This window comes from Engystomops pustulosus, chromosome 5 (assembly GCF_040894005.1).
Source record: "Engystomops pustulosus chromosome 5, aEngPut4.maternal, whole genome shotgun sequence".
Classification (NCBI taxonomy): domain Eukaryota; kingdom Metazoa; phylum Chordata; class Amphibia; order Anura; family Leptodactylidae; genus Engystomops; species Engystomops pustulosus.
Window position 1 is genome coordinate 172,265,137 of NC_092415.1, and position 25,740 is coordinate 172,290,876.

At 44.1% G+C, this 25,740-nt stretch overlaps 1 protein-coding gene across 2 annotated transcripts in view; it reads right to left on the reverse strand.

The window, feature by feature from the left end:
* Nucleotides 1-25,740, reverse strand: part of MACC1 (MET transcriptional regulator MACC1) — a 43,315-nt gene that overhangs the window by 10,953 nt on the left and 6,622 nt on the right. For both annotated transcript variants that reach the window (XM_072153813.1, XM_072153815.1), the window contains exon 2: nt 6,315-6,424. In XM_072153813.1, coding sequence (XP_072009914.1) covers nt 6,315-6,424 — 110 coding nt within the window. The remainder of the gene's footprint in view (nt 1-6,314; nt 6,425-25,740) is intronic.

Below are 25,740 nucleotides of genomic sequence, written 5' to 3' on the forward strand. Positions count from 1 at the left end.
TTACTGCAGGCGGCTCGGCTCCTCCAGGTTGCACCACGCGCCTCGGCTCACGTGACTGAAGTGACCTGACGTCAGGTCGCCTCAGTCACGTGACGAGCAGCGTGCATTGCAGCCTGGAGGAGCCGGAGGAGTTGCAGACGGTGGGCGGACCAACGCGGCGCTGGACAGATAAGCAGGGGGCAGGAGATTTACACAGGGACAGCACATTACACAGGGGGGTGGGGAGGGGGCGGTCCGCGGGCGCTGGGCGGCCGCGTGTCACCAAAAATGGCTACGCGTGTCAGTGCTGACACGCGTGTCATAGGTTCGCCATCACTGGTGTATGAAGTTCAATACTTTCTGTGTTTGACAGTCCTACCTAGTGGCTGGTCCAACTCAGTGATTTTATGTATATGTGCACCAAGAAATGGCTTATCAATATATGGAGTTTTTTTCACAAAGATATTTATCAACAATCTTAACTTCTCTTGTTATAATATTATGCATATGTTATTTGGGTGGCAGATTTAACAAAATCCTAAATATGTTAGAATTTCTATAATTTGACAGGTCTGTTTTAGACAAGCAAAATGGGAAGGTTTTTTTTAGTTAAAGGCTTCCTTCAAGCTGAGAATCGAATACAGTTAAAATCAGTCTAGTCAATTATATATGACCTAAATATATCAATAACTCAATTCCCCCCTGTCCTAATAGTATGTGGCAATGTACAAGCATGATTCAACCTGGAGAAGACCAGCTTGATACCAGGTATCAGGTGGAGACTGCCAGAAGTATAACGTCTATCAGGATTTTTTAAGGAAAAGGAGAGGAGATATACAATGGCCTCTCTCCTAGTGAAACCAGTTGTGCTATGCTCTAAAGAGGAGAAAACTGGGAAACAGGAGTGGTTTGGCTCAGTCCCAACCCACATCTTCAAAATAGTACATAATTAAATCACAAAGTATATTAGTAACTCTACATTTTATAGTTATGACAATTTACTTACATAAAACCTAACAGTTCTAGACTACTCGTTGTCTAGTCAGTTATGTTAGGCATTTTTTATTTTCAATCAAGAAACATGCATTAAGTGAATCCATTTCTAAAAGGTTTCCTAAAACTTGTCAGTCCGGATAACTTTATTATTTAAAGCAATAAGATCCTATTATATGACTGTGACAAAGATGTCAGGATCGTCTTCTGTTTGTGGAAGGCGGCTTCTGCAGTTTTGGGATTGATTAAACTACAACCAGTTCTTCTGCTGCCCAGCCCTGTCCAGCAAGGGTTACTAGATCCAGTCAGCTGCTGGGGGCATCATCCAGAAACTCCTTTATATACCTATGCAGTACCATGACGCATTTCTTGCTTTTCAGGAGCTTCACTGCTTGCAGAGTGAGACCTGATCCCACACTCTCTTAATACCTAACACTGGCTGGCTGAACTGGTTTCCTGGCCAAGTCCTAGCCAATCAGTGTTACATTTACTTATTCGGCCTGATCTGTGAGAGGAAGAGAGAACTCTTGGGGTGGCAGTGGCATGTGGGACTGGTGTAGTGACTAGGACTGGTAGTTAGCACTACTGCAACTGAAAGTTAATATTAATTAATGATTATTTAGAAAAGTAATGTGTATCACTATCTGGGCTACATGCAATGGGGTCCCCACCAGGAAACTCAACCTACCCATCCGCTTCACCGTACAACAGCTGCCAGACAAACTAAGTTCTCCCTATCCACTTGGGTTTGCCCTTATCAGAGCTGTATAGGCAGCTGTAGCCTACAGGGACAACGAAAGGTTGAGTTTGCCATCACTTACACAGTCTGACAGTTTGTGCCAAATCTGGTTGTGGTTGCGCGGTTTTCTGGACAGATACCTGACAGGCAGGGGTAGCAGCGGTAGCAGCCAAAGCAGCTTCTATGGGGCCTGAAGGGTCAGGCCCCCGGCATCTTGCCACACTAAAGAATGGAGCACATGCATCATTATATATTATATTTGCTATATGGTGTACGGTAAGTATATACTGTATGTGTGTGTATATGCTGTATGCCTGTATATGGTATTGTAAGTATGTGTGTATTTGATGTGTGCATATGTCATGTGTATAAACTGTATGTATGTTTATGATGTATGCGTATATGTATATGGTGTGTATATATCTATATATGATTCTGTATGTATGTGTGTATATATGGTGTGTGTATATGCTGTATGTGTATATGTGATGTCTATATACTGTGAGTGTGTAAAAGAAGTATATATACTGTATGTAAGAGTTATAAATGTGTGTGAGTGTAACTTACATATATGTGTGAATGTACAAATATGTACATTTTCTTAAGGAGAAAGGGGGCCCCATTCAGAAGTCAGCTATGGGGCCATGCCTCTTCTAGTTACACCTCTACTGACAGAGATGTGTTTCTTACTATATGAGTAATATTCAGTAGCACAAGCCCAAAACCCTGAGTAAAGTGTGACTGTTACTTTATAAAACTTTTTATTGATGTTTTGATAGATGGATCTGAGTAACAAAATTTCCTCCAATCACTATCAAAAGGCATAAAAGCTGGAGACCTAGGGCTCTATAAAAACAGTCACTAAATCGAGATCTTTCTAACCCTTTTTGTACAAAATTTAGCTGGATATCATTTTAAACTTTTTAGAGTTTTCAATCAGATACATAGAATTGTTACTACAACATACTCCTTAGAGCAGCGAGTGGACACGGCCAGGTTGGACCAAATTAGATGAAGAACGGTTGCCAGAAATCCTGAATCTGGCGCCCCCTACACAGGCAACTGCACATAGTACAGACTGCACTGTATTTAGTAAATGTGCCCCATTCTGTGTGTAAATAAGTATATAAATGTGTAAACATATATTTTTTTTAAAAGGGGGGGGGGGTTCAAACAGAAGTCTGCTATGGGGCCCGGCCTCTCCTACTTAGCCACTACTTGCTACAAAACCATTTAAAAAAAAACAAGCAAAGGCAGATCAGGGCTGTAATATAGATTTTGGGAGCAAATTTTCAGAACATTTGGCTAATTGTTACATGTAAACATTTGAATTTTTTTACCTGTGTAATTGATCTATCAAAGACTAGAAGAGGACTATGAAAATCCATAAAAAACTGATTCCACAAGTCATGAATCATGAATCCTTGAGATAACAGGGGCATGTGAAGGTAGCCTAAAATTAGGCACTTCATAAACATGCATGTGTATGATGGAGTCAGGAGACATAGGTGATGGCCGAGCAGTTATCTACTTTGTATGACAACCCTCAGACTACATGACCGATAGATACACCAGATTTACTATTTGCTGTACATTTCTGCATTTTAATTTACACAGAGATTTATCTTTAGCCAAGCTTCTTATATGTGTTCAAGAGCTGAATGCCCTAAGACAGTGATGGCGAACCTTTTAGAGACCGAGTGCCCAAACTACAACCAAGTCCCACTTATTTATGACAAAGTGCCAACGCAGAAATTTAATTTGTGATTTATACTCCCTTCTCTGTCACAGCTTTCATTCATATCAGCACCCTGAGGACAACAATTAAGCAAAAGCTAGAAGAAATTTGGTGGATCATTGTAGCTTCCCTCCAGGGTCCCATAAACAGGAAGAATTATCAGGGCCGGAGCAGGAGCTACATAATGGTAATCCAGATCTGTCCACACCATCCAACTCCTCAAGTAGTCCCAGGTAGCTCTGTGCACAGCAAGCCCTGAGCTGTTTGGGACTGTAGGAAGATTCCTGGAGTCCTCTCTGGTGATGGCCTGGGTGCCCACAGAAAGGGCTCCGAGTGCCACCTCTGGCACTCGTGCCATAGGTTCGCCACCACTGCCCTAAGATGTATCAGGCTTTAGTGACTACCAAGCAGTTGCCAATGCCTGGAGACTGGAGTGTTTTTGTGCTTTTTTGCAACTTTTAAGGTGCAACAACATATAGAAGTTGGCAAAACTGGATGTTGGAAAAAGCACAAACCAGACTAACTAGTGCACAGGCAACTGCAGAGTCATCCTGTAAAAGTCACGAAAAATGTGCTTAGGGGAGTAGTAAAGCATCATTATGGGGGGGATCTGTGTAATGGGGTTCTAAAATCCCTATACATGCCACTGTTTTATTGAGTTTTAAAGTTTTCAAAAGTTGTAGAGATAGATGAGACCAAGAACCCAAACACAGGTAAAGAAAATAAAATAATGAACATGGGTATAGAATGGAATGGAATAGTTGAAGAGCTTCAGGCGCTATCTATGGTGGTCCTGGCAGTCATGAAAGTGTTCTGGTTATAGTTGCATCTGGCTATAGGAAGAGATAGTGAAGGCCCATTAAACAAGGCCATCGCTGCATCTCACGGGGAAGAAGCATCCATATAAGAGTGAAGACCCACACCTCAGATTAACGGCTAACCAGTACCGGAATTCCTACCAAATATGAGGAAAAGAACCCTCCTACCCACATTGTCTATAGCAGAGGTAGGGAACCTATGGCTCGGGAGCCAGATGTGGCTCTTTTGTTGGCTGGTCTGGCTCTCAGACAGATCTTTAATAAATACAGTAGTGATGGCTGTGTGTCTCAGACTGATCACTGGACACAGGTAGCAATGTTACTGCTGCCTACGTCCTTTGTGCAACCCGATGTGACCAGTCTGAATGGAACAATATACCTTTTATCCAGTCTCAACTTCTCATTGGCTGGCAACCCTGAGGATGGAAAACTTCTCATTTGATGGTAGCATACAGTTTCTGAGGCAGGTCACAATCCCTTGACATTCTGTTTTAAGTTATGAAAGCCAAGAGAAGACCTAACCAAGTTGGACATATTTTAGTCTGAAGGGCCATTTAAGAGCAGTAGTTACATTGCTTTATGTATACACTTAAACACTTTCTAACTTATTTCTCATTTCTCAAAAATTGGATGAATTTTACGTGATTGGATCCCATTCAGCAAATCTTGCAATTTTTATATAATTACTAATCAGTCATGAAGTGATGCCAGATACAACATAATGCATTAGCACTGATAAATGATATAAAGATGTTGAAGGAATTCCATTATTTGTCTCTATACACCAAAATTAGGATCAGCCTTTATGGAAGTTGGCTGGGAAAAAGCTGATAAATCCTTCTCAATGTTAGTAAATCATTAATGGTAGAGTGTTCTTATGTTAGAGAGCAAACATTGTCGAAAATATAAAAGTTAATCATTTATGTACAAGAATTATAACGTAATATGTACAAATCAAAGTGGTCTCCTTTCTTACTCCACAAACTCCAAGTCTTTGCACCCCATAGAAGGGCATTGATCCACCGATTCTGGTTCAATTGGAATTTTATCTCTATCCATCACTATTCCTAAATAATCAATGTCACTCTTCTCAAATCTCTACTGTCAGATAGGCGGAGAAAGCGTTCTTCTCCATCCCGAGAATAGAAGACATGATTCCAATAATGAATATTGAAAATATCCTGAAATTATGCTAAATAAACTCTCTACTGGCAATCAGTGTCTATATTTTCTGCTCTTAATTTTCAAATGGGCTGAGGCAAGCTGCATGCTCCAGCCAAGGACCACCCATCTGACAATTTAGAACAGAAAATATAGACACTGATTGCTTCGGATTGTTTGTGGATATAGAGAAAATTCCAAGTGTGCCAGAACTGATGAAATAATGCCGTAATAGGATGCTAAACGCTAGGTTTGGGGACAGCAATACACTATCCAGATTCACCAGTCAGACACCCAGCCTTAATAAAAATGGGCTCCTGACTTCCCTCAATGAATGGAGTAGTCATGTACATGCATGACTACTGCTCCGTACACTTGTGTAGGACTGATGGAGCACTGTATACAACTATCTCTCTCAGTCCTAAAGGAAATTGAGTGGTTTTCCTATGGATATGGAAAACTCCTTTAAAGAGGACCTGTCACCCATAAATTCGATACTAGGAGCTGCTTACTAAACTAAGCAACTCCTAGTGCTTAAACAAACGCCGCAGTGTTAGAATGATAGCGTTATCGAAAACCTACAATAACGCTATCTAACATCGCTCTGCGAGCGGTACGACGTATTCATGAGGGGCCGGTCCGAGGCGCTGCCTCTTCCCTGGACCGCTCTGCTCGCTCCATAGGCTGGCGGTGACTGCCGTGCGTCATGCAGCAGTCACGGCCCCTAAACCTGCCCACAATCCTGCCCCACTTTAGTAAGCAGCTGTTAGTGCCGAATTTATGGGTGACAGGTCCTCTTTAAGGTTTATTAGATAATATGGTGTAGATGTTCAATTTCATGAAGGCAGCACAGTGAATAGAGGCAAGATCCAGATGCTGATGTTACCTGGGTTCTTTGTAGGTGCACTGTCCCCATCCAAATCAATCAGTGTTCCTTCAGATTTGCTTCTTGAAATTCCAGTGGAGCGAAACGATGGTTGTCGCCTTGACATTGTCCTGCCAAGTAAGATATATTAAAATTTCTTTAGTGCTTGTCAAATATAATAAAAACACTTGATTGCACCACTTTCATCTTAGGTGCAGTTACTGTGGGCTATGTTACTATCAGCATAGTTCTGCGGTCATCTTCTGACTTCTGTGACATCAGGGAGATACCTGACGACTACCATCATTAGTCATGTTGGTTCTTTTAGCTGTCACCTAGAATACAATGGGGGTAAGTATTAGGCCTTGTACACCAGTTTTCTGGCATATAAAGCATGAAAAAGTGGCACCTATCTCTCCAATATCATGGCCTTTTTTAAAGTGTCAGGAACGGGCCCAGGACCAGGAAACAATCTCACTAACCTGAAGTGAATATACTATCATATACTGGGTAGTTTGTGGAAAAATATACCCACTTCATTATGTGGATGCTTAGGCTGGTTAGGCTTAGATGCTGTATGATGCGTAAAGGGTTATTCCCATGTGGGCAATGAAATTGAATAGAATTCATCTGCCATTTACATACATTTCTTCATTTGGATGTTATTAAAAAAAAATATACCTCTGTAAAGATAACTCCCCATAAATGCAGCCACGTTGTCCCTTGAAATGAGATAGTTCTCCTTGGATACGACCACCTCTGCTGGAGTGATTGCACAAAGAAACAAATTGGGGCAGATTTATCAAGCTGTCTGAAAGTCAGAATATTTCTAGTTGCCCATGGCAACCAATCACAGCTCAGCTTTCATTTTACCAGTGCTCATGAATATTTTAAAGGGGAGTTGCCATGGGCAACTAGAAATATTCTGACTTTCAGACAGTTTGATAAATCTGCCCCACTGTTTTTGTACATAAAATATCCGGAAGTTACTGCATGTCCCACAGCCATCCAGTGGTAATGAACACAGAATCCAGGCGGTCAGGCAGGGCTCAATATTGTATGTGTGGAATCTGCTGCCCGTGTGCAGGGGTGGTCATATCCAAGGACAGCCATCTTGTTTCTAAGGGACTATATTTATGAGAAATTATCTTTGCAAGGGTAAATTATTGTATATATATGGCAGATGAATTAAATGAAATGTCAATGCCCACATAGGAACACCCCTTGTTGCAGTACAGTGGGCATACTATGCAATGAATTGCTCCTGCAGGGTGTATGTAGCCTACTACATCTCATGAGGACACCAGGGAATTACTAAGGGTTGCAGATTGCACTTTCGTTGAAAAGTTGTTGTTTTTTTTTTCGGGGATTGCACAGTTTGGACAGGTATTTACCAGGTGTCTGCGCTGGGATTGTGTCACACGCGATTGTTTTTTGGCGCAGCTGCGCTGGCTTCCGTGCGACAGAAATCGGGGGCGTCCCGTTGGGATTCGGACTGAGTGCAGGTTTTAACTTTCAAATTGTGTGGCAAGCCCAAGCACTTACATGCACCAGGAAGAAGAAGATGAACTGAGCGGGGAAGCGACACATGCAGGGAAGCGACACATGCATGATATCGGGCACACAATCTTAGTAAATCGCATCACAGTGCATTATCGTCGCACAATGCACTTTTGGTGAACTCCAGCGGACAGGTAAGTAAATGTGCCCCATTATCTTCTCCTCTGTAGGCCAGTCCAGGCTTGCAACCGGAGTGACTATATAATGGTAAACAGTTTGCCTACAGCTCTACCGTATGGACCACAGGGGATATCGGTCGCCCCAATACTGGCGCTGTAGACATGGCGTTGTGGTATGCATGAGACATAACAGCTAGATATGTCAATGGCTTAAACTAGATCATACTGGTAACTCATCCGAGAGCAGGATAAAACAATACAAATCCACCAGCAATTTCCCGGGGATAATTATTAGTTTGTACTACACAACTGACACCAAACACAAGATGTGAGCGGTCACGTGGAGGCACAGCTAAGCACAGACCTGCCCGCTCTCTAGTACACACCCGGCAGCCGTCATCTCACAAGACAGGAGGCAGATAATCATGAAATTCCAGTTTTGGAGGAACAATTTTACCTTCTTTTTTAGACCCATCTTACTTGTCCCTTGTGTCCCTATTGTTAATGATTTGATTATCTATGTAGATGCCACTGGTTCTACAACTTATTCTACACCAACAGAGACATGACAATTTATCTCTGTACTTCATATTGTCATCATGTATGAGAACCTAGACATACAATATCCTGTGAAGGGCAAATACATCAAAGCCAACGCGTTCATCATTGGTATTGGGCTTCCCCATGTAAGAAAAGTGTTAATTCTCTGCATTGCATTTGCCTTAAAGCTGATGTTTTGATTAAAACCCCAAAATAATGGGTTGATCACCTACAATGACAATATAATCAGATTTTGCCGCAATCACGTCGGCTTTCATGCAAAACAAATCGGGGGATGTGCTGTCGGACAATCCGACTGATTCGGACTGAGCGCGGAATTTAACATCAAAATTGTGTCGCAAGCACTTACATGCACCGGGAAGAAGGTGAACCTGAGAGGGGAAGCGACACATGCAGGATATCGGGCGCACGATCTTAGTGAATCGCGGCAGCGGTGCATTCTCGTCGGAGAACGCACCTCGGGAAACGTGCATGGATAGGTAAGTAAATGTGCCCCATTGTGCATTGTGTAGAGTAACTAGAGCATTGCAATCTTTGGTGCAGCATCAAGTCGGCCAAATAGTATCACATCACAGTCATAGAGGAGATGCAATTGTGTCATCAAGTTCAAAGCAAACTCTCATATAGCTACATAGCAGAAAAGGTAAAAACGAAGGTAGGGTTCTCTTTTCATTCTTTAAGGCTGCATTCACACACATGTATGGGGGACGTATATACGGCCGATATACGTCCCCCATACACTTCTATGGGCTCACGGCACCGTACGGGAGCGGAACGGTGCAGCACACGCGCCGCACCGTGTAACACTGCTGCTTCTGTTTAGCACTAGGAGCTATTTAATTTAGTAAGCAGCTCCTAGTGCCGTTTTTGAGGATGACAGGTCCTCTTTTTAAAGGGAGTCTACCAGCAGCTTTGGTGATAAAAAACTGAAGATTTTGTAGAATCAGGAATGGGAAAAGTGCATTTATATTCAAAGTTTGTAGTTGGACTTGGAGCATTGGGGGAATGTCTTTCCACAACTGTGTTCTCTGCTAAATACAGTATAGCCCCTCTCCTTTGGTATAATATCTACCCAGAAGTCTGCTACTGCTGTTACTCAGAGCAAGGAGATAAGCTATGATGAGAGATCTCACTCTAGAGTGCACCCCAGTGCTTCAATTCCAGCTACAATCCTGGAATGTAGGTGCATTTTTTTGCAGTTCGACTGCTACTAACAACACATAAAAAGGTAAAGTTAAACAATATTTCTAGGGCTACTACCTAACACTGTCTGTAGCTTGAACACAACTGCCGGTAGACCCCTTTAAAAGTGTTATGTCTAACTGTTTGTAGAGATACACAAAAAATTTTTTAGAACGAAGGATCATGAATTTGGGCCACAGGCATATGAAATCATGATGGTGATCATACAGCATACAGCTTGCTCTGCTTCTGCTATGGAGATTGTTGATCTATTGTTCTCTAGAATAATGGCTGTTATAATATATACATGAGCCATTATCCCAACACCCAAGGTGAAAAGATGTAGAGGAAACAAGTTCTTCCTCCATACATGGTATGTAATGCATTATGCAGGACGGATTTCTTAAAGACAAACACTTTGTGTGAATGTCAGTTTGGCCCGAGGCAAGTGACGTCCATCAAAGCATTTAGTAAAGTAGAATGACTCTTTCCATCTCAGCTGCATAATTCATGAACATTACTTAGAAGTTTATTGAGTCCTTAGAGATATGTACAGTTTAGGACTCCTTGTAAATGTGCTATTAACACAATTTACATGATCAGTCAGAAGTCTGTCCCTAGATGATGTTTTTTCATAAAAGTACACATAAAAAAACAAGGAATGCTATATAATGCTACATTCTATATTCACAGACTATACATACATATCACCTGCTAGCTGCTGTGTCTATAGTTCAGATATGGACATACTAAAACTTTCTGTATAAAGAATACAAATCAGGAAGAGGTTGGACTTTATGGACCCACAACTCATTTCCTATTTCTAAAAAATTCAAGTTCATAATTTTGCAATTTATTCTAATATTGCTGAATGGGGGAGGACAAAGACGGAAAGGTAGGGCAGTGAGCCCTAAATCTAGACCCCCCAGCTGTCCCTACCTAATTGCAATCCTACTCTAAGCTGTAGGTGAGAACTAATTGGGGCACATTTACTAAGGGTCCCACAGTCGCTTTTCCATCGGGTTTTGCGATTTTTCCGGTTTGCACTGAATTGCCCCAGGTTTTTGGCGCACGAGACTGGATTGTGGCGCGTGAGCGCTGGCTTGCATGCAACACAAATCGGGGGACGTGGACGTCGGAAACCCGACTGATTCAGACAAACTGCAGAATTTAACTTTCAAAATTGTGTCGCAAGACACGCACTAACATACACCAGGAAGAAGAAGGTGAACTCCGGCGGACCTGAGCGGGGAAGCGACACATGGAGGAAATTGGACGCATGATCTTAGTGAATTGCGGCATCTCCGAATCCTCATCGGACATTCCGGATCGGCGGCGTCATAGGGATGGGTAAGTAAATGTGCCTTATTGACTTTTTGACAAATACAGAACAAAACAAACACATTAGAGTAGTCATAATAACATAACCAAAAGGACAATGAAGTAGAGAACCATGAGACAAATGGATAATCATAAAAAAAGCAAGGGTCGAAGGTTTCAAAATATGGTAGTCCAGAAAATGCTAGCAGGAAGAGGGCAGGGAATCCTCTTATGAGACCGGGTTCTAGAGAGTGGTTGGAGAAGGCATTATTCCATGTCAGCTAGTTAGTCTGATCAGTCCTGAGAATAAACATATTGATGTCTTAAGTGAGGGGAACCTATCATAACTAGAAACCAGGTCAAAGATTAGAAGAATACAAGAGAGTCCTCCAGTGGGCCCAAGCTGTAACATTTTATAATGGGACCCAAAGATCCAGCAGAAGACAAACCCAATTTGAAATTAAAGGAGCAATCGTTTGGTCTCTGTATTAAAATATCATGGATTATTAAATATTATTCATGATACATGGGGATGGAGGTCGGTCCCCAAGTTCACCACTTCTTGTGGCCACATTATACCATAGTCCAACACTGACTAAACATAAGCCAAACAATTCTCTTTTTTTGCTAACTTTGCTAGTTCATACATCACAATTAAATAATTGGATAGACCGATTAGTCTCAAAACTTCACCACTAGGACATGACATTTTATGGAGTGGGAGACAGTGAAAAATTAGTGTAAAGCTCTCTTCCCCCAACATTCTGACCTTTTCAATGGCCTATCCGCAATTAGGCAATGTTTTAAAATTTAAAGGAACTTTGTGTTCAGCTTTAAATTTTCCCCAGCCTATCCAGTCCCATTATGTTTTTTCCCAGTGTCAAGTGTGAGTAAAAGTTCTTAGCCTTGTATAGTCATTATATATGTTGTACCCTGCCTGCTCTGCCATTCTATGTGCTTGAGCCTTGGCTTGTTTCCTTGACTATGTCTCTGATCTGACTTCATCTGTCTATGACTCCTTGTGTATGAAGTTAAAGGGGTATTCTCGTCTGGGCACTTACATTCAGTTTCATTAATCTGCCATATGGAAACATTTCTTCAATTAGATGTTATTAAAAAAAATGTTCCTGTGTGAAGATAATTTCTCATAAATGTAGTCATATGGTCCCTTAGAAACGAGATGGCTTCCTTGGATACGGCCACCTCTGCTGGAGGGATTGCACAAAGAAACAAAAGGTTATTGTATATAAAATGTCCGGGAGCTACTGTATGTCCCACAGCCGTTTCCGTGGTAATGATTGATGAATCCTGGTGGTCCGGCAGGACTCTATAGCGCATGTCTGGCCAATGCTGCCAGAGTATGGGGTGGTTGTATCCGAGGAAGCTATCTGGTTTCTAAGGGACAACATGACTACATTTATGAGAAATTATCTTCACACAGGAACATTTTTTTTATTAACATCCAATTGAAGAAATGTTTACATAAGGCAAATGAATTTAATTAAATGTAAATGCCCAGATGGGAATACCCCTTTAATGTGGTATAATGCTATAAGGCCATATCAGTGGCCTTCGGTTTGTGTTTGCGTAGATGATGTTCACTTTAAAGGAGGGATCCAACAGAGGTAAACACTGAGTAAAGGTCTGTGGAAGTGACTGCCTTGTAGTATGTCCACAGTTATCTATGGCCTGTGCTACAATCCTCCTTTTGTTATTCATAAGTTGTAGGAGTTACAAGAAACTATGTACAGTAAAAGAGCAAAATCATTCCCATATGTGCAAAAACATATAAAGAGGTAATAGTTCTTTTAAGTTTCTCTTTTAATTGTGCAGTAAATAAAGTCCCTCCCATGTCTGCAGAACAGCAACATATGGAGTCCATTTGTTATATTTCTCAATTCAATAAAACGTACGGTAAAAGTCCAACTCCATGGAGCAATCGTTGGCTTTAGTTTTTATGCAGCTCTCTCTGACACATGTTCTTGTAAAATAGCAGGTGCAGGGTACACACCACGGAGCAGCGCGAGTCCTCATTGTAACTAGAAACAACATGAAGCTCAAAAGGAAAACACCTGCAGCTGAACAATGGAAACTTATAAGGGCCACAGTCAGGAGAAGAACAAGAGAAATCGCCTTTTACAAAGATGACATTTACGCTTTTCAGTATTATGTCTATCACAAGCTTTCTAATAATTCCTAACAGAGCAAGAATAGATCCAGTATGGCTATACGCTGTGTGTTTGGATAGTGAATAATGAGGAACAATGGGGAAATATATATATATATCTTCTAATGATGTAACAGTAACAATACACGTAACATTTTGATTTCTCAACAAAAACATTTTTCCCATCGAAGTAGATAAATATAAAATGTTTTAATCTAATGGTTTACACTCCGTGTTTTAAATAAAAATGAGATGATTGATAGTTAGGCATTGGAGGTCTATTTAACCACACCTTTACATGTGCTGTTAGCACAACAGGCCTGTGAAAGATGCATCTTTAATACTGGATTGTAGCTAGACTTGGAGCACTCTACTACAATGGAATTAGATGTTATCTTTTATATTCCAGGATTGTAGCTGGACTTGGAGCGCTCTACTACACTGGAATAAGATGTCATCATCTATTTTCCAGGATTGCAGCTGGATTTGGAGCACTCTAGTACACTGGAATAAGATGTCATCAACTATATTCCAGGATTGTAGCAGGACTTTGAGCACTCTAGAACACTGGTAGGCTACTGGGGGCTTGGCACCGGCAGACAAATAGGAGACACGTCAGCAAGCTCAAATCATGCTGGTGACATGCTTGATGCCGGAGACAACAAGGTAGAAGCGGGTCAGTAGTGGCTACTGGGGGGGTGGAGTAGCCTTCGAAACCCACACAAATACGGAGAGAACATATAAACTCTTTGCAGATGTTTACCTGGATGGGGGTTGAATACAGGACCCCAGCGCTGCAAGGCTGTAGTGCTGACCACTGAGCCACCGTGTTGCCCAAAATCAAGCCGCACAGCTTTTCACCTACTTAACATGACTGTTATTAGCCCATCTATCTTCAACATAAGACAACTGATTTATGGGTATTTTCATTGGCTGATTGGTCCCATGTATGTTCTGAAAAGCTATGGCCGAACACAATTAATATCTAGCTGGAGTAAACCAAAGATTCAAGCAGAATCTTAGCTTTCCACACATCAAGACCATCTTCATTCCTCTACACTAACAGAATACAGGAATACAAGCTCCATAAACAGTATAAAAAGACTGTTGATGGAGCTGGAGGGAAAAAAATCACGAGGAATTAATTTCTTTATAGTATTGGAGCAATTCAGCAAAAAGATTAATATTAATGAGCAATTGCTATAAGTACACAGTTTTGTGCACAGGTAGTAGTGTTCTTAGTAGCCTTTATTCACATTCTAAATATTATTTGTTTCATGCAGTTAGATGTATTAAACAATAGCTTGGACTATACATCAGGTATACAGAAGACATTCTCTGAGGCTCTTGGAAATATGCAGAAGCTTCCTGTTGGGGGACATATTTTTGTGAGTCACACATACTGTATGTACACACAGGTGCGGCCTGTACACCGGATAGTGGTAAAAACAACAAACACAATGACAGCACACAAGGAGTGACCCTGGAGAACATCTATGTGCTCTCACATGTAACCTCAAATATTTAAATAAAGTGCCCAGCTTAACCCTTGTACTAGAACACTGTGGTCAGTAAGGGTACATTCACACGCGGCTGCTGTGGATCAGTACGAAATTCTCTCTATGATCACACTAGGATTAGGTTCATGGTTTAAATGAAAAAGTGAATCATAAAAACTGGACCAAAATTGGAAGAAAGAATAAAAGCCTTTTTGAGATCTCCCTTAGTAATAAGCAGACCCAAACCACAAAGTCCCCAATCCCCAACCTGGACTTCATCAAAGGTTTGGGTTTGGCTCACCGTCATCTGGTAACACCAACGATTGGTGCCATCTAAATGTTGGTGGGCATCTCTATGTCCATCGCTCCCCGATAATGGTACCTGGACTGAACTTTCAGGGACATAAACAGGTCCACTCTCATCCCTAATCTCCTGCTAAAATTATATTTAAAAGTCTTACCAAATATCTTTATAACTTATGTTTAGGCTTTCTTTGTTCTCCACAGTATTTTTTAGCCTACATAGTGTCTACACAAGTGATGGAGTCATCTGCTCCTGGCTCCATTGTAGACACTGCCCATAGGCCTGTAGAATGCTAATAGAGGCTGTACAACGTATCCAACACCCACTGGTCTTACTCTTGTTAATTCCGCTGGCCCACGTTTATTAAAGCATTTGCGCCAGTTTTCTGTCTGACTTAGTACTAGAAAGAACATGCAAACTGTTTGTACATGGATTTATAAAGTGTCTGCGCCAGTTTTGTGTAGCGGCTGCACTGTGTCCGACAAGACAGAAAGATGAGCGACTAAAGGGGTGAGTTACTTCTTAGCTGGATTTGCGCCACAATTTTGTCCAATGTGCACCATAATTCTGCAGCATTAACAAAGTGCACCAAAAAAATGGTGCATTCTGCCGGATTCGAGAAGAAAGTGCACCACAATTCGTGCATCTGGCGCCTCTGCACACTGCACCTTGATTTTGATAAATGTGGGCCATGTTTTTCCTAGTAAATCACTTGTAAGAAAACTTTAGCCTATTGGTGATCATCATTTAAAGGGAACGTGCTGCAGATTTTGATTTTGACTCATTAAAAACAAATAACTCAATACATCACTTTTCCAATCTTGTTTAGATTTGTCTGTAATTACAGGGACTGTTGTCTTCTCTGAGCTCTGATAATATTTAGTTGTATACCACGCAGAGTTTTCTATGTAAACTGTGTAAAGACAGAGGGGGAAAGGAAGACATGACATCTCATTGGTAATGGGGACAATGCGGCACATTTACTAACAACAGTGTAAACTGCACTAAATGCAGTTTGCCTGTGTATAATGCAGGGGGCACCAGATTCAGGATTTCTGGCGCACATTCTTCATGAATTTGGAGCACCCTACATTGCTCAGACAGAGTGCACCAATTTTTTTTAACATGGGCCATGCAAGACTTTGCATGTTAAATCTGTGCACCGGAACACTCCCTCATTTGTTTCACATGATGCCTAGTGCAGCCGCACTGAAAAAGGGGCGTACGCGACACAAACGGGGCACGGGCACTTCTTAAATACCTGTGCCAGCAGTTTGCACTAAAAAGGACATGCAAATTCCAACAGAAAACTGGCACACGACCCTTAGTAAATGTGACCCAATGATGGGATCTTTGGTAGGCCTCCCTGTGATGTTAAAGATGTGACTACTGCATAGGAAACCCCTACAGAGTTAGCCATTATCATTAAGCCTAGTTACCAGAGTAAACATTATAGAAAATTAAGAATAAAAAAATTCAAAAACACAATGGGGCTTATGTACCAAGGGTTGTGGAATCGCACTTTCGCCGATTTGTTTGGTGTTTTGGGGATTTGCGCAGCTTTGACAGGTATTTAACAGGGGTCTGCACTGGGATGTGTTGCACACGATCAGATAGTGGCGCAGCTGCGCTGGCTTTCATGGGGCAGAAATCGGGGGGGGGGCCTAATATTTAACATAAAAACATGGGTGAAAATAGGTCATTTTCTGCTGACACCGGCCCTTTAAAGGGAGAAGTTTCTGAGCACATTCCTAGCATTACTGCCCCTTGAGATTGGGACAAATATAGAGAAGAATGCTATTGTGCTAATAAAAGGAAACCTATAATGACAGGTTAGTCTCGGGTTCTTTATGCTTCTTGTTTACAGTTTCCAATTGGTAACAGGTTTCTCTTTACACCGTACAGAACAGACAAGCACATACTGTAAGTGCTAATTAGAGATGAGCGAACACTAAAATGCTCGGGTACTCGTTATTCGAGACGAACTTTTCCCGATGCTCGAGTGCTCGTCTCGAATAACGAACCCCATTGAAGTCAATGGGAGACTCGAGCATTTTTCAAGGGGACCAAGGCTCTGCACAGGGAAGCTTGGCCAAACACCTGGGAACCTCAGAAAAGGATGGAAACACCACGGAAATGGACAGGAAACAGCAGGGGCAGCATGCATGGATGCCTCTGAGGCTGCTTAAACGCACCATTATGCCAAAATTATGGGCAACAGCATGGCCATGACAGAGTGACAGAATGAAGCTAGATAGCATCTAAAACATGCAATAATTGACCCTGACACTATAGGGGACGGCATGCAGAGGCAGCGGCAGCAGGCTAGAGAGTGTCATGGCGACATACCCTAAATGGACTCAGGCTTCAAACCAATGGGTGGCAGAGAGGAACCAAAGGAGGTGAGCAAGAAGTGCTCAAATAATATCGGTACATGATAAAAGTTTGCCAGTATATTTTGTGGATTACACAGCAGGGTGGCGACAAAGTTAACATGGAAGCCATGAAAACAACCCAAAATTCTGCCTGACACAGCTCGTTTGATAAGGGGACCATGTATGGAGGCAGTGAACTAGTAGTAGATTAAAGGTGCTGCAGTTAAAACTATGTTAGTTGGATCTTGGCATGGAGCTGGCGCTCCGCTGCCAGGCGAGCTTTCGCCAATCCAAGCCCCTGTCTCTAGGCTACTCCCCAAACAGCACTTCTAAGAACCTTTTGTATAAGATCAAGTGTAGTAGCGTTCTTATAAGTTTAGGATATGCCGGGTGAGGGGAATGTAAACAGATGCGCAAGAAGCGCATGATGCGCATGGAGCTGGCGCTCCGCTGCCAGGCGAGCTTTCGCAAATCCAAGCCCCTGTCTCTAGGCTACTCCCCAAACAGCACTTTTGTATAAGATCAAGTGTAGTAGCGTTCTTATAAGTTTAGGATATGGCGGGTGAGGGGAATGTAAACAGATGCGCAAGAAGCGCTGAAATAATATCCCTAAATGGTAAAAGTTTGCAAGTATATTTTGTGGATTACACAGCAGGGTGGCGACAAAGTTAACAACTTTGATGTGGAATCCATGAAAACAACCCAAATTTCTGCCTGACACACCTCGTTTGATAAAGGGACGATGTATGGAGGCAGCTATATGGACGACTTTTGGAGGTAGGAATGGAGACAACGTGTGGAGGCTGCTATGGAGACAATTTAATTTGGATAGTGCCTGTATGTGGCAGTCCCAAACATTTTTCAAACCAGAGGAGCAGGTAGGTGGCCCTCCAGTAAAATGGGATAGATTGAGTGCCTGTATGTGGCAGTCCCAAAAATTGTTCAAACCAGAGGAGCAGGTAGGTGGCCCTCCAGTAAAATGGAATAGATTGAGTGCCTGTATGTGGCAGTCCCAAAAATTGTTCAAACCAGAGGAGCAGGTAGGTGGCCCTGCAGTAAAATGGAATAGATTGAGTGCCTGTATGTGGCAGTCCCAAAAATGTTTCAAACCAGAGGAGCAGGTAGGTGGCCCTCCAGTAAAATGGGATAGATTGAGTGCCTGTATGTGGCAGTCCCAAAAATGTTTCAAACCAGAGGAGCAGGTAGGTGGCCCTCCAGTAAAATGGGATAGATTGAGTGCCTGTATGTGGCAGTCCCAAAAATGTTTCAAACCAGAGGAGCAGGTAGGTGGCCCTCCAGTAAAATGGAATAGATTGAGTGCCTGTATGTGGCAGTCCCAAAAATTGTTCAAACCAGAGGAGCAGGTAGGTGGCCCTCCAGTAAAATGGGATAGATTGAGTGCCTGTATGTGGCAGTCCCAAAAATGTTTCAAACCAGAGGAGCAGGTAGGTGGCCCTCCAGTAAAATGGAATAGATTGAGTGCCTGTATGTGGCAGTCCCAAAAATTCTTCAAACCAGAGGAGCAGGTAGGTGGCCCTCCAGTAAAATGGAATAGATTGAGTGCCTGTATGTGGCAGTCCCAAAAATTGTTCAAACCAGAGGACCGGGTAGGTGGCCCTCCAGAAAAATGGAATAGATTGAGTGCCTGTATGTGGCACTCACAAAAATTGTTTCAAACAGAGGACCGGGTAGGTGGCCCTCCAGAAAAATTAAATGCATGAAGTATAGCAAGAGCCAGTGGGCCCTGTCAAAAAATAGCCATTTTCCTCTGCTTTACTGTACAAAGAGGAGGAGAAGGAGGAAAATGAGGAGGAGGAGGAGGAGTGGATCAATTATTCAGGTTGAGCTTCCTTCACCTGGTGGAGATTGGAAATTCTGAGAAATCCAGCCTTTATTCATTTTAATAAGCGTCAGCCTGTCAGCGCTGTCAGTCGACAGGCGTGTACGCTTATCGGTGATGATGCCACCAGCTGCACTGAAAACCCGCTCGGACAAGACGCTAGCGGCAGGGCAGGCAAGAACCTCCAAGGCGTACAGCGCCAGTTCGTGCCACATGTCCAGCTTTGAAACCCAGTAGTTGTAGGGAGCTGTGTGATCATTTAGGACGATGGTATGGTCAGCTACGTACTCCCTCACCATCTTTCTGTAAAGATCAGCCCTACTCTGCCGAGACTGGGGACAGGTGACAGTGTCTTGCTGGGGTGACATAAAGCTGGCAAAAGCCTTGTAAAGCGTACCCTTGCCAGTGCTGGACAAGCTGCCTGCTCGCCTACTCTCCCTCGCTACTTGTCCCGCAGAACTACGCACTCTGCCGCTAGCGCTGTCAGAAGGGAAATACTGTTTCAGCTTGTGCACCAGGGCCTGCTGGTATTCATGCATTCTCACACTCCTTTCCTCTGCAGGGATGAGAGTGGCAAGATTTTGCTTGTACCGTGGGTCCAGGAGAGTGAACACCCAGTAATCGGTGCTGGAATAAATTCTTTGAACGCGAGGGTCACGGGATAGGCAGCCTAGCATGAAATCTGCCATATGCGCCAGAGTACCAACGCGTAAGAATTCACTCCCCTCACTGGCCTGACTGTCCATTTCCTCCTCCTCCAACTCCTCCAACTCCTCTTCTTCTGCCCATACACGCTGAACAGTGAAGGACTCAACAATGGTCCCCTCTTGTGTCTCGCCAACATTCTCCTCCTCTTCCTCCTCATCCTCCTCCACCTCCACCTCCTCCGATATGCGCTGAGAAACAGACCTCAGGGTGCTTTGGCTATCAACAAGGGAATATTCTTCCCCCGTCTCTTGTGACGAGCGCAAAGCTTCCGACTTCATGCTGACCAGAGAGTTTTTCAACAGGCCAAGCAGCGGGATGGTGAGGCTGATGATGGCGGCATCGCCACTGACCATCTGTGTTGACTCCTCAAAGTTACTCAGCACCTGACAGATATCAGACATCCACGTCCACTCCTCATTGTAGACTTGAGGAAGCTGACTGACCTGACTACCAGTTCTGGTGGAAGTTGACATCTGGCAGTCTACAATCGCTCTGCGCTGCTGGTAAACTCTGGATAACATGGTCAGTGTTGAATTCCACCTCGTGGGCACGTCGCACAACAGTCGGTGAGCGGGCAGTTGGAGGCGGCGCTGCGCTGCCCTGAGAGTGGCAGCATCTGGGCTGGACTTCCTGAAATGCGCACAGATGCGGCGCACCTTCGTGAGCAAATCAGACAGATTGGGGTATGTCTTGAGGAAACGCTGCACTATCAGATTTAACACATGGGCCAGGCATGGCACATGTGTCAGTCTGCCGAGTTGCAGAGCCGCCACCAGGTTACGGCCGTTGTCACACACAACCATTCCCGGCTTGAGGTTCAGCGGTGCCAGCCACAGATCAGTCTGCGCCGTGATGCCCTGTAATAGCTCTTGGGCGGTGTGCCTTTTGTCGCCTAGGCTCAGCAGTTTGAGCACCGCCTGCTGTCGCTTAGCGACGGCACTGCTGCTGTGCCTAGAGCTACCGACTGATGGCGCCGTGCCCACGGATGGTAGTTCGGAGGAGGAGGTGGAGGAGGGGTGGGAGGAGGAGGAGGCATAGTAGGCCTGAAACACCTGGACCGAGGTAGGCCCCGCAATCCTCGGCGTCGGCAGTATATGAGCAGCCCCAGGGTCAGTCTCGGTCCCAGCCTCCACCAAGTTAACCCAATGTGCCGTCAGCGATATATAGTGGCCCTGCCCGGCAGCACTCGTCCACGTGTCCGTGGTCAGGTGGACCTTGTCAGAAACGGCGTTGGTCAGGGCACGGATGATGTTGTCTGACACGTGCTGGTGCAGGGCTGGGACGGCACATCGGGAAAAGTAGTGGCGGCTGGGGACCGAATACCGAGGGGCGGCCGCCGCCATGAGGTTGCGAAAGGCCTCGGTCTCTACTAGCCTATAGGGCAGCATCTCCAGGCTAAGCAATCTGGAGATGTGCACATTAAGGGCTTGGGCGTGCGGGTGGGTTGCACTATATTTGCGTTTCCGCTCCAGCGTCTGGGGTATGGAGAGCTGAACGCTGGTGGATGCTGTGGAGGATCGTGGAGGCGACGATGGGGTTTTTGGGCCAGGGTCCTGGGCAGGGGGCTGACTAGCAGCTGACACAGGGGAAGGAGCAGTGGTGTGCACGGCCGGAGGTGAACGGGCTTGTTGCCACTGAGTGGGGTGCTTAGCATTCATATGCCTGCGCATACTGGTGGTAGTTAAGCTAGTAGTGGTGGAACCCCTGCTGAGCCTGGTTTGGCAAATGTTGCACACCACAGTCCGTCGGTCATCCGGTGTTTCCTTAAAGAACCTCCACACTTCTGAAGATCTAGCCCTCGCCGCAAGAGCCCTCACCACGGGAGCTTCACTAGTTGACAGTGGCGCTGATGCACCAGCTCTGGCCCTGCCTCTCCGTCTGGCCCCACCACTGCCTCTTCCAACCTGTTCAGGTCGAGGACTCTCCTCCGTCTCAGAAGCACTGTGTTCACCCGGCCTCTCAACCCAGCTTGGGTCTGTCACCTCATCATCCTCCGATCCCTCAGTCTGCTCCCCCCTCGGACTTCCTGCCCTGACAACAACTTCCCCACTGTCTGACAACCGTGTCTCCTCATCGTCGGACACCTCTTTACACACTTCCACTACGTCAAGAAGGTCATCATCACCCACAGACTGTGACTGGTGGAAAACCTGGGCATCGGAAAATTGCTCAGCAGCAACCGGACAAGTGGTTTGTGACTGTGGGAAGGGTCCAGAAAACAGTTCCTCAGAGTATGCCGGTTCAAATGGCAAATTTTCCTGGGAGGGGGCAGACTGGGGGGGCGGAGGCTGAGGTGCAGGAGCTGGAGGAGTGGGGATTTCGGTGACATGGGTGGACTGCGTGGAAGACTGACTGGTGGTGGACAAATTGCTCGAAGCATTGTCAGCAATCCACGACATCACCTGTTCGCACTGTTCTGGCCTCAACAGTGCTCTACCACGAGTCCCAGTAACTTCAGACATGAACCTAGGGAGTGTAGCTCTGCGGCGTTCCCCTGCTCCCTCATCAGCAGGTGGTGTCTCACCCCGCCCAGGACCACGGCCTCTGACCCCTGCAGTAGTTGGACGCCCACGTCCCCGCCCTCGTCCTCTACCCCTAGCCCTGGGGTTAAACATTTTTAAAATGAGAGTTATAACTTTTTTTTTTTTTTTACTTTTTTTTTTTTTTTTTGTGTGTTTTTTTTGTGTTTTTTGTTTTTTTTTGTGTTTTTTGTTTTTTTTTGAGTTTTTAGAACCAAACAATCCTATCCTATTGCTATGGCTATTTTCTAGCCAAGTATCAAAGGAAGCACACTACTATGCCAGATGAGATGACACTGAGTTATTGCCTAATAGAAATCCAACCCCTACTGAATTTTGCCACTTCAGCCTTTGCTATGGATATGTGCGCCACTAAGCGCAGAACACAGCGGTCGCAAGTCTCACTACAAATTGCTCAGAATTGCCAAGTACATGCACTGCAGAAACTACAGCCACCAGCAGATCAACCAGAAATCAAATATATAGAACGCTACTGTAGGCTTCAAGAAGCTATTTGTATTCTCCTATGGCTATTTTCTAGCCAAGTATCAAAGGAAGCACACTACTATGCCAGATGAGATGACACTGAGTTATTGCCTAATAGAAATCCAACCCCTACTGAATTTTGCCACTTCAGCCTTTGCTATGGATATGTGCGCCACTAAGCGCAGAACACAGCGGTCGCAAGTCTCACTACAAATTGCTCAGAATTGGCAAGTACATGCACTGCAGAAACTACAGCCACCAGCAGATCAACCAGAAATCAAATATATAGAACGCTACTGTAGGCTTCAAGAAGCTATTTGTATTCTCCTATGGCTATTTTCTAGCCAAGTATCAAAGGAAGCACACTACTATGCCAGATGAGATGACACTGAGTTATTGCCTAATAGAAATCCAACCCCTACTGAATTTTGCCACTTCAGCCTTTGCTATGGATATGTGCGCCACTAAGCGCAGAACACAGCGGTCGCAAGTCTCACTACAAATTGCTCAGAATTGGCAAGTACATGCACTGCAGAAACTACAGCCACCAGCAGATCAACCAGAAATCAAATATATAGAACGCTACTGTAGGCTTCAAGAAGCTATTTGTATTCTCCTATGGCTATTTTCTAGCCAAGTATCAAAGGAAGCACACTACTATGCCAGATGAGATGACACTGAGTTATTGCCTAATAGAAATCCAACCCCTACTGAATTTTCCCACTTCAGCCTTTGCTATGGATATGTGCGCCACTAAGCGCAGAACACAGCGGTCGCAAGTCTCACTACAAATTGCTCAGAATTGGCAAGTACATGCACTGCAGAAACTACAGCCACCAGCAGATCAACCAGAAATCAAATATATAGAATGCTACTGTAGGCTTCAAGAAGCTATTTGTATTCTCCTATGGCTATTTTCTAGCCAAGTATCAAAGGAAGCACACTACTATGCCAGATGAGATGACACTGAGTTATTGCCTAATAGAAATCCAACCCCTACTGAATTTTGCCACTTCAGCCTTTGCTATGGATATGTGCGCCACTAAGCGCAGAACACAGCGGTCGCAAGTCTCACTACAAATTGCTCAGAATTGGCAAGTACATGCACTGCAGAAACTACAGCCACCAGCAGATCAACCAGAAATCAAATATATAGAACGCTACTGTAGGCTTCAAGAAGCTATTTGTATTCTCCTATGGCTATTTTCTAGCCAAGTATCAAAGGAAGCACACTACTATGCCAGATGAGATGACACTGAGTTATTGCCTAATAGAAATCCAACCCCTACTGAATTTTCCCACTTCAGCCTTTGCTATGGATATGTGCGCCACTAAGCGCAGAACACAGCGGTCGCAAGTCTCACTACAAATTGCTCAGAATTGGCAAGTACATGCACTGCAGAAACTACAGCCACCAGCAGATCAACCAGAAATCAAATATATAGAACGCTACTGTAGGCTTCAAGAAGCTATTTGTATTCTCCTATGGCTATTTTCTAGCCAAGTATCAAAGGAAGCACACTACTATGCCAGATGAGATGACACTGAGTTATTGCCTAATAGAAATCCAACCCCTACTGAATTTTCCCACTTCGGTCTTTGCTATGGATATGTGTGCCACTAAGAGCTAAACACAACGGTAGCAAGTCCCCCTGCTAATTCCTCACAAAATGGTAAAAGATGCAAATTAAAATAAAAAAAGTAGAACGTTATTGTAGCCCTAAGAAGGGCTGTTGGGTTCTTTGAGAATCACTCCTGCCTAACAGTAAGCTAATAGAACACCCTAACGCTTTCCCTGACCAGCAGCAGCTCTCTCCCTAGCGGCATCCAGAGACAGAATGATCCGAGCAGCGCGGCCAGCGGCTAGTCTATCCCAGGGTCACCTGATCTGGCCAGCCAACCACTGCTATCGACGTGTAAGGGTACCACGTCATGCTGGGTGGAGTGCAGAGTCTCCTGGCTTGTGATTGGCTCTGTTTCTGGCCGCCAAAAAGCAAAACGGCGGGAGCTGCCATTTTCTCGAGCGGGCGAAGTATTCGTCCGAGCAACGAGCAGTTTCGAGTACCCTAATGCTCGACCGAGCATCAAGCTCGGACGAGCATGTTCGCTCATCTCTAGTGCTAATCCTTCCACCACTCTGGTTTTAGAAAGAGTTTTGCAGAATTTTGTAGAAAAAAATTCACTTTGAAGAAATATGCTAATGAGCAAGTTGGTGTTCTTTCTGCTTCTGGACCACCATATACCCCTCCTCGATCTCTTGCCCCACTTACTGCCGTGACCACATATTTGAAATCAATGTATTTCTTAGCCAAGCGGTTGAGCCAAGACTCAGACTTAATCTATGATGTCTGGGAAGGATATATATTACAAAAATGGTAACCATAGAACCACGTCCTTAAAAGGGTTTTCCGTCCACATCAAGTTCTCACCTATATACAGGATATGGGATATCTTGCTGAATGGTGGGACTCTCACTAATAATGAGAATGGGGGACCTATGTAAATCGGACATGCATATTGCCACTTCAGTCAGTGACAGAAGTGGCCTGTTCCTGTGCTCGGGTATCTCCGTAAGTGCTATGAAGGTGAATTGAGCACCAGGGACATCCAACTGTTCTGCTCATTTTGGGGTGCAGTGGACCTCCATTCTCATAATATGTTGGGGTCCCACCACCAATCAGCAAGTTATCGCATATCTTGGAAAACTTAATGTGGCTGGACAATCCCTTTTAACATGGAGTGTCACTTATTATTATTCCAATATTAAGAAAAAAAGATCTGGAGCACACATTATACAATGATCTATT